The sequence below is a fragment of the Dermochelys coriacea genome, chromosome 5 (genome assembly GCF_009764565.3).
Source record: "Dermochelys coriacea isolate rDerCor1 chromosome 5, rDerCor1.pri.v4, whole genome shotgun sequence".
Classification (NCBI taxonomy): Eukaryota; Metazoa; Chordata; order Testudines; family Dermochelyidae; genus Dermochelys; species Dermochelys coriacea.
Window position 1 is genome coordinate 72,608,188 of NC_050072.1, and position 15,887 is coordinate 72,624,074.

A 15,887-nucleotide genomic window follows, 5' to 3' on the forward strand; every position below is an offset into this window, starting at 1 on the left:
ACAGTTTGACAAAAGTGTGGCTTAATTTGAAAGTGTTGGAGTACTGCAATAAACGGATCTTTTACAAAGACATCAGATTTATTTCTTTCCTACTTGAATGGGAGAAGGACAGAACAGAACCCTGCAGTCCTTTCATGCCACACTCCTCATCTCTGATGAACAATGGTCCATAATTATCTACTGGGCCCTCTCAAACAAACAGGAGCTAAACCAATCTGAAATGTTTCCAAGTGCTCTTGCTAGGGACCATAATCACATCAATATCTCATGATCAGCTGTATCAAAAGCACCCGCTAGATCCAATAGAATCAGTATGGACACTTTATTTTCATCTACTACTAAAAGGATGTTATCAACTAATGCACTCTTAGTCCCATAGTTAGAGCAAAACAACAAACCGACCTATGGGAAATAAACCAGAAGATGCTAAATATTGCTAGAGCTACTTTACCACTTTCTTGATAAATCTCTCAATTTTAACACAGGCCAATAGTGGGCTATAGCATTAAGCAATTTTTTTAAGTAGTGGTTCTTCCAAAGCCTCTCTGTGAACATCTACTTCTCCCCTCATGTAAACTCCAATTCAGAAAAGCACCTAAACATTTGGAGTGTATGTACTTCTCAGCCACACAGCTTTTTTCCCGCTTTCATTTCACACAAATAGCTCAAACAAGTTTACTTTACAACATTTCCTAACTCCATGCAGACACTGAGAAATATTTAAAGATACACTATCAAACTGAATTTTTTAAAAATTGCAATTTTCTATTAGAGCATCACATCAATATATCCAGAAGTTCCTTAACTTTTTTTAAGAGCTCTTCTAACATCCTGTTTAAGTCTTTAAGTCAGCTTTTTCCTAGTTGACTACATAAAGTCCTACCAAATGCACAAAATAGATGAGAAACAGTTTTGCCAACTTTTTTCTATAGTAAGCTTAGATGGGTATGTAACAATAGAAGGTAAACAATTTTCAAACAAAGTCTGATTTTCACATTGATATATTTTCCAGAATCTCCTTTTCCCTTCCTTCTAAAAACAAAAACAAAAAATCAAGCTTCTGCCTGCGGAAGCCAACTTTTCCTTTTCCTGCTGGTTACTCTAGTGTATAATAGCCCAAGCATTTGAAAAAAGCTACTTTGGCCTGTGTGCAGTCAAGCGTGTTTTCTAAACATTGAGATTTTAAATTTGTATATGAGGAATAGGAATAGAATAGGAATCCTTCTACTATAACATTAAAGAACCAACATTTCCATATTCTATCAACGGTAGGGTGACCACACGTCCCGTTTTGGCTGGCAAAGACCAAACTGGAGATGTGCAGTTTTGCCAAAAAAGTGGGGTGCAACCCCTTAGCAGGGCATGGAGGAATGTGTGTGGGGGGGGGGGGCTAGTGGCAATGCCAGCCATGTGCAGAAGGGAGGACTCCGGAGAGTGGCTCAGTTGGGCCAGCCCTGCGTGGGTGGGCAGCAGGGGGACTTCGGTTGGCCCCGTGTGTCGGGGGAAGGAGGAAAGGGACCTCTGGCCGGCCCCAGGCAGGTGGCTTGGGTTGGCCTAGCACATGGGGGAGGAAGGAGGAGTGAGGGCCTCAGGCCAGCCTGGTGTGGGAAGGAGGCAGGAAGGGCTGGGCTTGCATGTTGCGGGAGGGCCCACCAGCTGGCCCCAAGTGGTATCCTGTTTTCCCTTTGGGAAAATATGGTCACCCTAATCAACAGCCAATCCAGGTGAGGGAATTTTTTCTTCTGCTTGCCTCTCAGTACAGCCCTAACCGCTCTTCAACTTCTCTTACTCTAGTGGGTTTTATAAGGGCCTTTTTAATCTGTACACCACCATCCATAAGAGGAAGCTTTTGATCACAAAACATGAATTTAAAAGGAAAGTATGACTATCATAGAACTCTACAGAATAAGATTAATATTTTTATTAATACGTTTAGTTTAATAATAGTTAATAATTAATACGTTTAGTTTAAAATACTTCACTATTAGTCATTTGGAGCCTGATCCAAAGCCCATTGAAATCAATGGGTTCCTTTCCATCAACTTCACTGGGCTTTGGTTCAAGCCCCCTAGCAAACAGTATCCTAAGCACCTTTTTGGTTTATATTCTGATTAGGACAACAAATTTTAATTTAAATTACAACACTGATTCCTTTTGACTCGCAATGTGATGTACTGCTGAATTATATATGCCTTACATATAGGTGTGGCACAATTTGATTTTTTTAAAAATAATTTTGAAATATCCATTTTTAAGCATTTTTTCTATTTTTATTGATTTAAATTCACAGTTGCACAAAATTATGTGGTTTAAGCATTTTTTTTAATGTTTGAAACTTTCGTGGTTACTGGAAATTGGGGGGGTGAGGGACTTGTAAATGTTGAGATTCAAAAAGTTAAAGCTTTTATAACCGTTAAAATAAACTGTAAACATCACATCAAAATATACGTGTGTGTGTGTATATATCTCCTTAAATCAAACATTTCTCAAATAGCATTTGTTACTTTGCCTATATGTACATTTTATTGAAAATATTTTTTCATCATTTTTATGTATGGTGAAATTGACATTTATTTATGATCTAATCCTTCCAACCCTACTTAGGTACAATTGCCATACTACCACCTACTGTTGGTTTGTCACACACATGTAGTGTAGTTTTGTACTTATCAGGCAATTAAGTGAGAAAAACAGAAAGGGTTAGAGTCTGTCTTAATAATGGGTATGGCAAATCACAGCATAAGTCATGTAAATAAATGTGTTGCAGGCCTCTTTAAATTTAATTATTGAATTGGATGATCACAGCAACTCTTCCCATCTCAAGAAAATTAGGGACGTGGATACAGAATTAACACTGTCAATGGTTTCAGTGGTTGTAGCATCGCTACCCTTGCAGAGACTAGCAGTCATGCCAAGGCTTTGCATCAACATTTCATGCCTTTAATAAAATAGATGGTTATATTATACAATAAGGTCCATCCACCTATTTCCTCCAGGCTAGAACCGATTTTGCATATACTGAAGTTCTACCCTATAGGCAACTTCTGCCATACATTGCTCAACTGTAAGAATTCAGATTAGAGGGGGAAACCAGTGATACTCAAACCAACTACCCCCAAACTAAGCCCTTTCCATCGAGATGCTGGCAACGTCATACTGTCCTCGTGTTCACTTTGGTCAGCAGTAGTCTTGCCATAAATTGTTATCACTGCTGGCCTGACTGAGTGGAAGCTGAGCCAGGACTGCCCACCCCGGGCTTCCAAAAATCATGAGTCAGCCCCCGAGGAAGGCATTAGCTTATTGTACATGCCATGTGATTTTCACAAAGCCTGGGCGCTCTGCATTTGCCAGCTGGGCTTTGAACCTTTGGGTTTCACGCTCTGAAGCTTGAATCGGCAAGGGCAAGGGCTGGAAGAACTACTTCAATGGGAGCGTCTGCGGCGACTCATCTGCCAGCAGGACCTGGGGCATCGCGCTTCCATCCATCCACCCCCGGGCAGGGGATCAGACGCTGCGTCGCCGGGGAGCCTGAGCAGTGGGCACAGCCCGGCCGCCCGCGGACAGAGCAGCGCGGACCCGCGCGGTCTCAGCGCCCCTCGCGCTGTGGAGGGCCGTTGGAGGAGCACTGGGCCCTGCGGCCACCCTTGCGAAGGCCTAACCGCACTCCGGCCTCAAGGCCGTCCCCGGGCCGCGAAGCGCTGCGACGGTGGGGGCAGCAAGCCGCGCACCGCCGGCCTCCCTCCCTCCACGGCGCCCCGCTGACTCAAAGAGCGCATGCGCGCAACCAAACGCGCGTCGTGCCCCGGCAGGAAGCTGTTCGCCCAGCCTCTCGCTAGCCCCATTCAAATGTCGCGAGAGTTCAAGAGCACGCCCCCTAAGATGCCGCGTGTACAGTCTTCCTTGAGTGACAGCTCTGTAGTCCAATAGGAACGTGACGCCGAGGGTTTGCGCGAGACTGTGTGTGGGCTCGCCTCTCGCGAGAGCTCTGTGTTTGTGGGGGGTGAGCGAGTAGTAGCGGGTGACAGTGGGGGAGCCGGTGCTGCGCCGCGCCATCCGCCCCCCTCCCCCAACCGCCATGGCCTGGGCCGCCGCCGCCGCCTCCCCGGCGGACAAGGAAAGGTAACGACGCCCCGCGGGGGGCAGCCCATGTTTCCGGTACCTCAGGGGCGGCTCCGGCTCCGGCTCCGGGGCTGCGCGGTCGCTGTGGCCCCTGCGCCGGTGGGGTGGGAGGAGGCGCTGGGGCTACTCTGTCCCCGGCCTTCACGCGTCCTGTAGGCCTGGTCCCCGCGAGCAGGCCCTGGGCGGATCGGCGCTGCCCCCGCGCTGCTCCCGCCCCGCGCTCCCTGGCTGGGGAAGGGGGCCGGGACCCACCTGCTGGGCGAGCCGGTGGCAGCTGCGTGCGGGGCTGGGCGCCACAGCTCCTCGAAGGAGCTCTGGGAGGGGTGGCGGAAACGTGTATGGGGCTGAACGGGGGCCGCGAGTGAGCGGCGAGGTGTAACGAAGTGATCCAGCGTGGAGGGGGGCAATAGATGGCAGCAAGAGGTGTTTACAGTCGCGCCTAGCCAGTGTTGCCTTAAATGAGCAGGGCTGCGAAGTCAGGCACTCGGAGCTAGCACAGGTTTCAGAGTGGCAGCTCGGTTAGTCTGTATCAGCAAAAAGAAGGCAGAGTCCTTGTGGCACTTCAGAGACTAACATATTTATTGTGGCATAAGCTTTCGTCAGCTAAAACCCAATTTGTTAGTCTCTAAGGTGCCACAAGAGTTGGCACAGGGAATCTAAAATCTGTCCCCTGGGGCACCTATGTTATACTACAGCCTATAGTTCAGTGGTTCTCAAACTTTTGTACTGGTGACCCCTTTCACTTAGCAAGCCTCTGAGTGCGGCCCTCCCTTATAAATTAAAAACACTTTTTTATATACTTAACACCATTATAAATGCTGATGCAAAGTGGGGTTTGGGGTGCAGGCTGACAGCTCATGCCCCCCCATATAATAACCTCGCAACCCCCTGAGGGGTCCTGACCCCCAGTTTGAGAAACCCTGGTCTAGTTACATGGTCACAGAAATATTTTTTCCCTAGGACTCACCACTGCCTCATTCAGTGGGCCGAATGGGCTGTGCTCACTTAGGGAGCCACTATTCAGTATTTTGTTTTCTTCCTATTGTTCATTGTGCAGCCCTAGGCCTTATGTGCTGCACACTATTCAAACCCTACTCTGAAGACAGAGTTATTAATTTTTTCATGGGCTTTTCTATGGTGATTATCACTGCAGTGTCGGCGTGCTTCATAGAGATGAATTTTATCTTTGCAATACTCCTGTGAGGTGAGGGGGTGATGATAGTCTCATTTTACCCATGGTGAACTGAAGCACAGAGAATAGAAGGTGAAGAGTATCCACTAATTTTAGGTGCCTAGGACCTGTTTTTTTCAGGGTACTTAGTGTTGTATAACGCTTTATATATTCAAGCACAGCTCCCACTGATATTTGTTGCAGTTGTGAGTGCTCAGCACTTCTGCAAGTCAGGTCCCAGGGTCTCAATTTGGGCCCCCAGAAAATGAGGAACAAACAATTTGTGACAACCTATGAAAGGCTGGGTTTGTGACTTGATGAACAGCATACAAGAACTCTGTGGCAGTGACATCTAATCCAGAGCAGTATTCATCTGCTTTAATCATGTGAACCATCCTATATCTTCCTGCTGTGTGCTACCTTGTTTACTACATACTTTCCAATTTTGGTGACAAATAAGGTGGGAATTATACAGAAAACAGTGTCCTTTACTATACAACCCTGATTCATTTCTAGAGGTCAGTCCATCCTGTGCACTGGATGAGGCATGGGTCCTGTGGGGAAAAAATAGGAGTTATTGTGTATATAAAGATAATGCATGTGCGCAAGGGCAACCTTGATTCAGCCATGTCCTAACGTTTGAATGCTTGATTTTTGTCACCTTGATTATGTTCTTTTATTGTCATTTGTTATATGTAGTTGCCTAGGTTTTAAAAAAGGCAAACTGAAAAAACAAACTCTGTCACGTAGCATCATACTGATAGCCATATGGATCATCATCAGGGTTGAAACCTTTAGATTCACTCCACGTACCTCTGCCACTGGAGTAACTGATAAAAATAGTAGGTTGTCATCCTCTGTGTAGACCAGCACTAGAGGTGAAGGGAGAACACACATTGCCAGTAGGTTTCCCACCTATTTGCATAGATTCTTTGCCCCATCATTCCCCATTCTCCCTCTTCTGCTCCAACTCTGGCAGTGTCATATAATGGGAAATGTCTGGCAACTTCAATATAATCATCAATGTAGAAAAGGTTAGTACGGAATTCCTATTTACTCTTTAATAATGCTATATTTTAGGTTTCCAAACAAAATTGGAAGACAAATTAAAATTAACAAGGGGTTTGGTTAGTTGGTTGGTTTTATTGTTTTTGCATAATTAGACAGTGGAGTTCTCTGTTGCAAGATATCAAACCCTGGAGCTTAGCAGGATTTAGCAAAGGAATTGTTTTTTATAATAATTTATACAGCTGCTTAAAATAGGACAAAATTGTAAGGGATATAAAAACCTCACGCTTCGGGGTTTTAGCTAGCCACTATCCTAGTATTAGGAAGAATCTCTCCCTATGGTCCATCATTGTCCACGATGTGGTTTTTTGCATCTTCCCCTGAATTGTGTGGTACTTTCACAATATGGCAATTATACCAGATCAAACCATTGGTTTATCTAGTACGACAGTTTCCAAGTTTTACAAGTGGGCATTCCTTTTGTGTTTTTTTTATGTGCTTTAGAAGATATTACAAAAAACAGTATTTTCCAGAACTTATATTGCTCTTTTTTTTTTTTTTTTTAAAGATTCATCTGCATCTATCCAGCATACTTAAATAACAAGAAGACAATAGCAGAAGGAAGAAGAATACCTATGGACAAAGTAATTTGTGGGTGGCATGGGAAAACTAAGTTTTGCTTCATGATAGCTTGGAGGGAGTTTGGGAAGGAACTAACAATTGTGAACAAGGCTACTTAAGCTTTTTTGATGAGTGAATTCTGTAACATATATTTGAAGACTGACCTTTGGTGTCAACATGTGAATTCAACATGGGAAAGGCTGCGTTCAGAACCTCTTATTTTCACATGAGCAAGGCTCAAACACATCAGCTGGGAGAGACTGAATGCAACCTTGAAAATCTCTTGAAAACTTACTAGTACAAAATCTTCTTGCCTGTCCTTGCAGTGATGAAGGAAACAGATACGGATCACCTGGTCAAGAAGGATTTTGTAACTCTGCCTAATAATTTGCTTGTAATTTCATTATCTAACTAGTTCAGATGTTCTTGTTTTGCACTATTGTTTTGACCCTAGAGGCCCCCTGTAATATCAAGGATGATGGGAAATAGAACACATTTGAGTCACAGTCTGTAATGTACCATTTCTTGTCTGTTACTTCTGAGTCCATAACTAGTGCTCCAATAGGAGCCCAGCTGATAGTGGAATAGACATATAGTACGTGGCTTACCGAGAAGTGCCACTGATTAAACACTGACTACTAAAACATCCATATTCTCCATATACTTTCTTAGATGTTTTTCCTGCTATAGCAAAAAGTCAGTTGTTTTAACTTGAACTAGTAGTTAAGTCTGTTACTTGAGTGACCAGGCCCCTACATCTTTGATAACTGATGCCCTGGCCTTCTGTTCCTTTCTCTTCAATCTCTAGCTGAATCCTTGGCAAGAGATGCCTGTCACTAAGTCAATCCTTTCTTAGTTCCTCAGTCTGTAGCTGAGGGTGTGTCTACACACATACACAAACCCTGCAGCAGCAAGTCTCTGAGCCTGGGTCTCATAGACTCAGGCTTGTGCTACAGGCTAAAAATAGCAGAGTAGACATACCCACTTGATCTGAAGTTTGGGCTCTGAAACCCACTGAGCAGAGTGTGTCTCAGAGCCCAGGCTCCAGCCCAAGTGAGAACGTCACAAAAGCCCAACTCTGTAGGCCTGGGCTCTGAGACTCATTGCTGCAGGTTGGTGTTTGGGTTTAGGGTTTTTTTTTCCCCCTTCTAATTGCTTAAACCACACACAAAGAAATCTCTTACTCCTATATCACTCCAAAGAAACCAAAATTGTTTTTCTAAAGTACTAACTCTGTCCCCACTCCTTCCTGGTTTCTTGCCCAGGCTTATCTACAGCTAATGTTTGAGCCCATGCTTATTTTTTCCTCTCCTTTGGTGCTTTGTTCCTTTCTTTCTGATATATTCCAGAAAATGTATATGTCCTGGTTCATAAATAACTTGCATAAGTGGAGAAGCAAGCAGATCTGTTTTCCCTGATCCATCTTTGTGCCCTCCCTTTCCCTGACTGCTGCTTCACCAGAGGAGTTTCAGGAGCTCATCCAATCAACACCTAATTACGATGGATTTATTTTTCAGCAGTAGACTAATTTTTTTAAAAAAGGCAATGTAGTAATTTAAAACATTATTTTAATAGGCCATTGAAAATCCCACATCTACAGAAATCCAAGATGTATGTGCAGCAATTGGACTCAATGTGCTTGTAGAGGTAATGTGAAACTTTATGAATACATCTTGATAAAGACTTTTTTTAATTGAAAAAAATGTGCTGTAGAAAAACCACTGTCATATAAACTTATTAACCAAGTCCTCTGATTTCTTTAAGTTCCTCACGCCTTACAGATAGATAGACTTAAAGAGCTCAATCTGTTTAGTTTATCAAAAAGTACATGAAGAGTTTTCTTGATTAGGGTCTAAGTACCTTCATGGGGAGAAAATACAGGTACTAAAGGTACATTAACCTATTGGAGAAAGGCATAACAGAAAACAATGGCTGCAAGCAGGGCCGTCCCTATGGGGATGCGGGGCCCAGAACAAATCAGCCTCCCTGTTAGTCTGCTCTCTGCCTTATCCCTCCCGTCTTACCTCCTCACCTGAATATCAGGACGAAGGGCGTCCCGATCATACATTGGTCAGGACGTGGGACAAAGGGCTAAATATCAGGATTTTATTGAAACATGGGCCCCCGCAAAGCCAGGACCCTGGGCAGTTTCCCCAGTTCGCCCTACTCAAGGGACAGCTCTCACTGCAAGATGAAGCCAGACAAATTCAAATTGAAATTAGGCACAATTTTGTTAACTTTGGAGGTAATTAACCATTGGAACTAACTAGCAAGAGACGTGATGGATTCTCCTTGATTATCACTACAAAAAGATTCCCCCCCCCACTCTTCTGCTGGTAATAGCTCACCTTAAGTGATCACTCTGGTTACAGTGTGTATGGTAACACCCATTGTTTCATGTTCTCTGTGTATATAAATCTCCCCACTGTATTTTCCACTGAATGCATCTGATGAAGTGAGCTGTAGCTCACGAAAGCTTATGCTCAAATAAATTTTAGTCTCTATGGTGCCACAAGTACTCCTTTTCTTTTTGCGAATACAGACTAACACGGCTGCTACTCTCCTTTTGGCATCTTCACATCAAGACTGGATGCCTTTCTCACAGATATGTGTTGGCCAAATATAAGTTATTGGGCTTCATGCAGGGGTAACGGTGCAATTCTAGTCTGACCTCTGTATGTCACAGGTCATAGATGTCTCTTTTGGCATTAAAGTTCTGATAGTTTAAGTGCATTGGCGCATAAAGTGCAGTTTGGCAATAGAAAAGAGTAATTACTCCAGTACCTTACATTAACCTAAAAGTGAATACTGTAAAACTTGTATCCTCATAAAACCATTTAGGTTTTCATCAGTAAGATCTTCCTTTTAATGTATACGTTCAAATACCCTGAAAACATCAACCAAGTCACTAGTCATAATTAAATATAAAGAGATTTTTTCTGAGAAGTAAACAGCACTTCAGTTATTCTCATGAAATGCCCATTAATATAAAATGTAACCAGTAGTACCATAAAACTTGCTCATTCAGGTACAGATTTTGCCAGCGCCATCTTAAATTTTCATAAATCAGATTTTTTTCTTTAATCTGTACGATCAAAGTTGCTAGCATTATTGTAATAAAAATTGGAAATTAAGTGGACCTTGATATATTTTAAAGCATATATACCTTTATCATTATGCTTTCAGAGAACTGTCTGTATTTTTCTTATCCCTTGGAGACACACAAATATTGACTGTTACTTTTGTAACAGGAGCAAAAACAAATAAGAGAGAGGAAGAATCTTTACTAGGAATTAAAAAGGGTTTCAAAACTTTCAAGTGAGCGTCATATTTTTCAGTAGTAACAGTTTTTAAGAATTAATGCATTAGATTGCTTTCATCAGCATCTTCAGGAAAATTTAAAAGATTGGTTGTTTGAAAGGGAACTTTCAAGTACCTCTATCTTATGATGATCGCAGTAGTCACTTATAGCATATCTGTGCATCTCTGATGCATATAGACATTTCCTGACCTAGACCCAGTGTGCTGGATAGGAGTTATAAAAGCCCCTTAGCTACCTGGAGAAGAGTTCTTCAGCTGTGGTTGCTGCGTAAGACAGCCTATGGCTCTCACAGGTCAAGCATGGGAAGTATGATGGAGATAGGGCCATAGCACTGTGTTGTAGAGCTGCTCAGAGGAATCCCATATGGGACTGTTATAATTTAGGCAGATAAACTTACGCCTGGGGCGGTTTCAGTGCTCGAACTACCCAGAATCTCAAGGCTTTTAAAGCCTTGCCCCTTTGCCCCTGGGCTCTGAATGTGCAGCATTCAATCTTCTCTATTGTCTTGAAGAATGTCAAAGGTTTAGATCTTTCCCTTGTGTCTAGATGACACTTCCCTCAGTATTCTGTATGGATTGCTCAAATGATGCCCCCTTCATTTCTAAATTACAAACTTCTAACATAAAATTGACAAAATCTTAATCAGATTTATCAAAATGCAGTGCTGATGTAATGTTTCATACTCCTCCTTTCAGATAACTTCTATCAGGTTGTGTGGCTTATCTCTGGAACTTTGGGAGCAGTGACTTGATTGGGATGTTTAAATACAAATAGGTATGCAGCTAAGTTACAAATAACTTTCCTCTCATAACTGCTAGTACGTTCACAACACAATTAACAATCATTAAAATGTGTGTTTAAATTCTAAACAAAACTTACACAGAAAATAGACAAACATAAATAATTAATTTATGGTAATGTCTTTTAAAGATAAAATCTTTGATATTCTTCAGTAAATGTAGTAATACAGATTGTCATACTTGAATTCTAAGCCCTATAAATGGTTTCCATATGTCATAGACCAAGGTTTTTTGTTGTTTTAGGGTCAGAAGGGTCCATTAGATCATCTAGTCTGACCTCCTGTATGTCACAGGCCATTAAATTTCACCATTACCCCGTATTGAGACTAATAACTAGGGCTTGGCTAAAATACATCTTGATTTGAAGTCTCCAACAGATGGAGAATCCACTACTTCTCTTTGTAGTTTGTTCATCTGGTTAATCACCCTCACTGTGTGGCTTTTATTGGTGGTTGATTTGGTTTTTTTTATTTTTGTTTTTAATTGTGCCTAATTTCTAATTTGAATTTGTCTGGCTTTAACTTCTAGCCATTTGTTCTTATGTCTTTCTCCACTAGATTAAGGTTATTTTTATTACTCAGTACTTTCTCCCCATGAAAGTTCTTAGATGCTGTAATCAAGTTATCTTTTAATTTTTTTGAGAAACTATAATCAGGCTTCTGAAAGGGGTACCGTAGTCTGGAAAGGTTGAGAACCACTGAGCTAAACAGATTGAGATTTCACAGGCATTTTCTCCAGTTCTCGAATAATTTTTGTCGCTTTTTTCTTCACCCTTTCCAATTTTTCCACATCCTCTTTAAAATGTGGACATCAGAACTGACATGGTATTCCAGTATTTGTCTCACCAAAGCTAAAATCCCCTTCATACTCACTTCTCCCCTCTTCATGCATCCAAGGATCACATTGACTCTTTGCTACAGCATCAGACTGGGAGCTCATATTCAGCTGTCTGTCCACTACAATTTTAATTTTTTTTTTTCAGTCATTGCTTTCCATGGTACAGTCCCCCATTTTGTAGGTGTGGCCTTCGTTTCTTGTTCCTACTTGTATAACTTTGCATTTGGCTGCATTAAAATGCCTTTTGTTCAAATGGGCCCAGATTACCAAGTGATACAGATGGCTCTGTATGACTGTCCTGTCTACATCATTATTTAACTCTTCACCAATCTTTGTCATCTGTAAATTACTTTTATCAGTATGTCTTCAAACACCTCTCTGGTTTTGTGCTATATGAATTATTTTGTGAAGAGAAATATGGGTGAGGATAAACTATTCTGCTTCCTTTGAAAGAATTTTTTTTCCAGTGGTTTAACAGTATTCACTTCATCCTCACTAGTCCAGCCCAGACGAAGATTGCCTTAACTTCTGAAATTTTGTTCTGAAGTTTAGCATACATACCACGGTGCTAGTTATAAAGTGCAGAGTATTATCACATTTTCCCAATAAGCATGTGTGACCCTTCACTTTCAAAGCATGTATCTAAAGTCTACACGGCTGTGACACCTCTCTCAAAAAGGTACATCTGTGAGCAGTGTCCATTGGTTATGGACATTTTAGTACATAGCAATTTTAAATTCAGATTTCTTTAATGTCTGCTTATCTTATGAAATGCCTTTTTGCCTCTTATTCTCTACTTTAACTGTGGTGGTCTTTTTTTCCACTTGCTAGAAGAACAAGTTGTACCCTAGAGAGTGGAACCGTGATGTGCAATATAGAGGCAGAGTACGAGTTCAACTCAAGCTGGAAGATGGCAACCTATGTTTACCTCAGTTTCCAACACGTGAGTGCAGTAGTGAGGGGGTATGTGCAGTGAGAAAACTTGGGTAACAATGCATCCGATGAAGTGAGCTGTAGCTCACGAAAGCTTACGCTCAAATAAATTTGTTAGTCTCTAAGGTGCCACCAGTACTCCTTTTCTTTTTGTGAATATATTTTTACCTATTTAGAAAAAGTTAGGGTCTGTTGCCATAATGTCAGGCTGTGTTTGTCTCCCATGCTAATGTTATTGTGACCAGTCTGTTAAAACATTAATAGAGAACTTTGTCGTTAGGCATTTTAGTTCCTACCATTTGAAACATTTGGCCACTATAAGCCATATAAACTGGTAGCTAAATGAGATGAGCCAGAGCCTGTTAGTGAGGAAGTGATTCGGTTTTAGGGTACGATCGTCAGTCCAGTTTTTCCTTAGATGGTGCTTCATTCTCATTTTAAAAATTGGGAATTGAACATTCTTTTGGGCACACTGTGTGACCACTGTCTCCAACAAAGCAGTAGTGCTACTTTAGTGTACTGTGTTGTGGTAGACGGTTTCGCTCCCAAAAAAAAAAAAAATTCTGCTTTAAAACTACTGTATTTCACTTAGTTTTTTCTTGTGTAAACTGTTGTCATACCTCAGTTAAATTTCAGTGCAGTTGATAAACTGATGTAGTAATCCTGTTTGATATTGCAGTTTTCTGCCTAAAATGCTCATAGGAAATCTAAAATACTAACTGGCCTAACTAAAGAAGCTTTGTTAATATTGACAGGTAAGTGAGGAATTAGTGTGCAGAAAGAATAGGGGGCAAAGACTAATCTACAGAAAGAGAGAATGGAAGTGCTGGAAACTAGAAAGTGCCATTGATGGTGTGATGGCTTCATAATCTCCACTGATCAGAAGGGGAAGATAGAGCCATGGAGTCTTCTGGTGGGAGCAAATAGTTGGGTCAGGATCTTGCTCCCCTGTAGCATGTTTTGGTTGTCCATCCACTTGTCCTTTTGAGGTCCACACTAGCCCCAGATAGTTACAATATTAGTATGCCAAGTCTATATAAACGGAAGGCAATGTGGTGGCTTTTTGGAGGCTTGGTCTTTCCCTGCACTTTTACCTTTTAAGGCAAGTAACTGCTAGGGGAAAGTAAGGGGCAGCGGGGGCTGTGCCTCATTGTCTGTCTGTGCAAGCTAGTCAGCGGTTATCAAACTGTGGGTCAGGACCCCATTTTAATGGAGTTGCCAGGATTGGCATTAGACTTGCTGGGGCCAAAGCCAGAGCCCTGCCACCCAGGGCTGAAGCCCAAGGGCTTCCACCCTAGGTGGTAGGGCTCAGGTCCTCTGGCTGTGGCTAAAGCCCTTGGGTTTCTGGTTTGGGCCATGCCCTTTTAGCTTTGGCTCCCATGGGGGACGGTGAAGTTTGGGAAGGCTCAGGCTTCAGTCCCCCCTCCTGGGGTCGTGTAGTAACTTTTCTTGTCAGAAGGGGGTCACAATGCAATGAAGTTTGAGAACCCTTGAGCTAGATCATAATCTGATTAATAAAAAGCAACTCAATTCCTTGATTAGGTCCCAAATTACTGTGACACTTCTCTAGGCTTGCTCTGGATTCTCTTAGTTCTAATGATTCAGTTTAAAACTGTTCTGCAAGTTCCCCCAGTAAGCACTGAGTGCTTACTTCCAGAGAGCACCTAGTATCCCATGGATACAGGGGAAAGAAGCAGAGCTTGGGACTTCGTATCCGACTTGACAGGGGTTCCAGGTAGGCCCGAACATTAGCTAGGGATTCTAATGTTCAAAGTGTTACAAATATTAACCCTTGCCTTTGATTTCTAGGTAAATCAGTGATGCTGTATGCAGCAGAAACAATTCCAAAACTGAAAACAAGGACACAAAAAATGGGAGGTAGTGACCAAAATCTCCAGCCAGGAGAGGGAGGCAAAAAAGGAAAAGGGAAGAAGAAGAAGTGAGCCTGTCTCTGGCATAATTGTTACTTTATATAGTCATTCTATGGCAGATATGGATGGACGTTACTATTTGTGAATCTCAACTGAGATCTAAAAAACAAGAAAACTGGTGAAGCTGTACAGAATTGTCTTCATATTTTTTTTTACTGAAGTGGAATGCGTGTCCTGTGCCTGACGTGTAACAGTAATCACAGAACCCCAAATCCAAAGGTAGCAGCTAGTTTTAGAAGTTACAAACAACATAGATAATTTGAGGGTGGAAACATGATTATTTTCACGGATACATATGCAGTTGTTTGGCTTTCAAAATAAAAACAAAGTTTATTTTATGCAGGCTGGATATCTGAAGTTGATTGCCTTAGTACAAAATGTATCTATGCTGATAAAGATAAATTTGTCTTAAATCTGGACCTTATATATCACTGTACTAGGAAAATTAGCAATGAAGTTATCATTACTCTGTACATTTCACTTTTTAATCATTCACAAATGTTAAGCCTAATAAAGGTGGCAAAAACAAATTTTGAAAACCTAATTGTATAAAATACTTTAGTTGGAGCTTCATCACTCTTTTTTTCCCCCCAGATGCCTATTTGAAGAGAAGATATTTTGTTCATCTCACGCCCATTAAAAGCTTGTGGCTGGCTGCATTCTACTGTGGGATAGAATGTCACAGATTCTCTTATGCTGCCATGTATCTGAGAAAGGGCTTACTGACTTTAATATTCTTTCGTCTTTAAAAAGAAAGTACCATCTATCTTTAGTCTTACAATCAGATATTGGAAACAACTTTATTAATGTCGTCATCATACAAATATCTGTTTTTGTTTTATTTTATTAGAGGTGCATATTGCCTTGGTGGGGAAAAGTTCACTTGGTGCAGAAGCTTAAGCTGATCTATCCTACTCCCCACAGCTGATGAATCCAAAATAAGGAAGACTCTTGGAAGGAAGGGCCTCGCAGAGAGTAAAAAGTGTACTTTATAAGTTTCAGAGAAAGGGATGGTTTGGGAGCATGAAGAGGGAGAGATTGGAGAGGAAACAGCAGAGCCTGTTCAATAAGTGATCTCATGTAGGTCTTTTTCCCCCACTTACATGTTGAGTGAACCTCCATGTTTATTAAATAATCATTCTGTT

At 41.7% G+C, this 15,887-nt stretch overlaps 1 protein-coding gene across 4 annotated transcripts; it reads left to right on the forward strand.

Annotated features, from left to right (window-relative positions):
* Nucleotides 1-3,876: 3,876 nt before the first annotated feature.
* On the forward strand, nucleotides 3,877-15,262 carry SRP19 (signal recognition particle 19). 4 transcript variants are annotated; one of them, XM_038402716.2, is made up of 5 exons: nucleotides 3,877-4,119; nucleotides 6,867-6,942; nucleotides 8,495-8,566; nucleotides 12,710-12,821; nucleotides 14,621-15,262. In XM_038402716.2, the coding sequence occupies exons 1-5, from the start codon at nucleotides 4,076-4,078 to the stop codon at nucleotides 14,752-14,754; spliced, it is 438 nt and encodes a 145-aa protein (XP_038258644.1). In that variant the 5' UTR covers nucleotides 3,877-4,075; the 3' UTR covers nucleotides 14,755-15,262. The 4 variants fall into 4 exon arrangements, with proteins under 4 accessions (XP_038258644.1, XP_043370674.1, XP_043370673.1 ...); XM_043514739.1 differs by having other exon boundaries at nucleotides 3,892-4,119; nucleotides 12,710-12,869; nucleotides 12,967-14,697; XM_043514737.1 differs by lacking the exon at nucleotides 3,877-4,119 and adding an exon at nucleotides 5,816-5,835.
* Nucleotides 15,263-15,887: the final 625 nt, after the last annotated feature.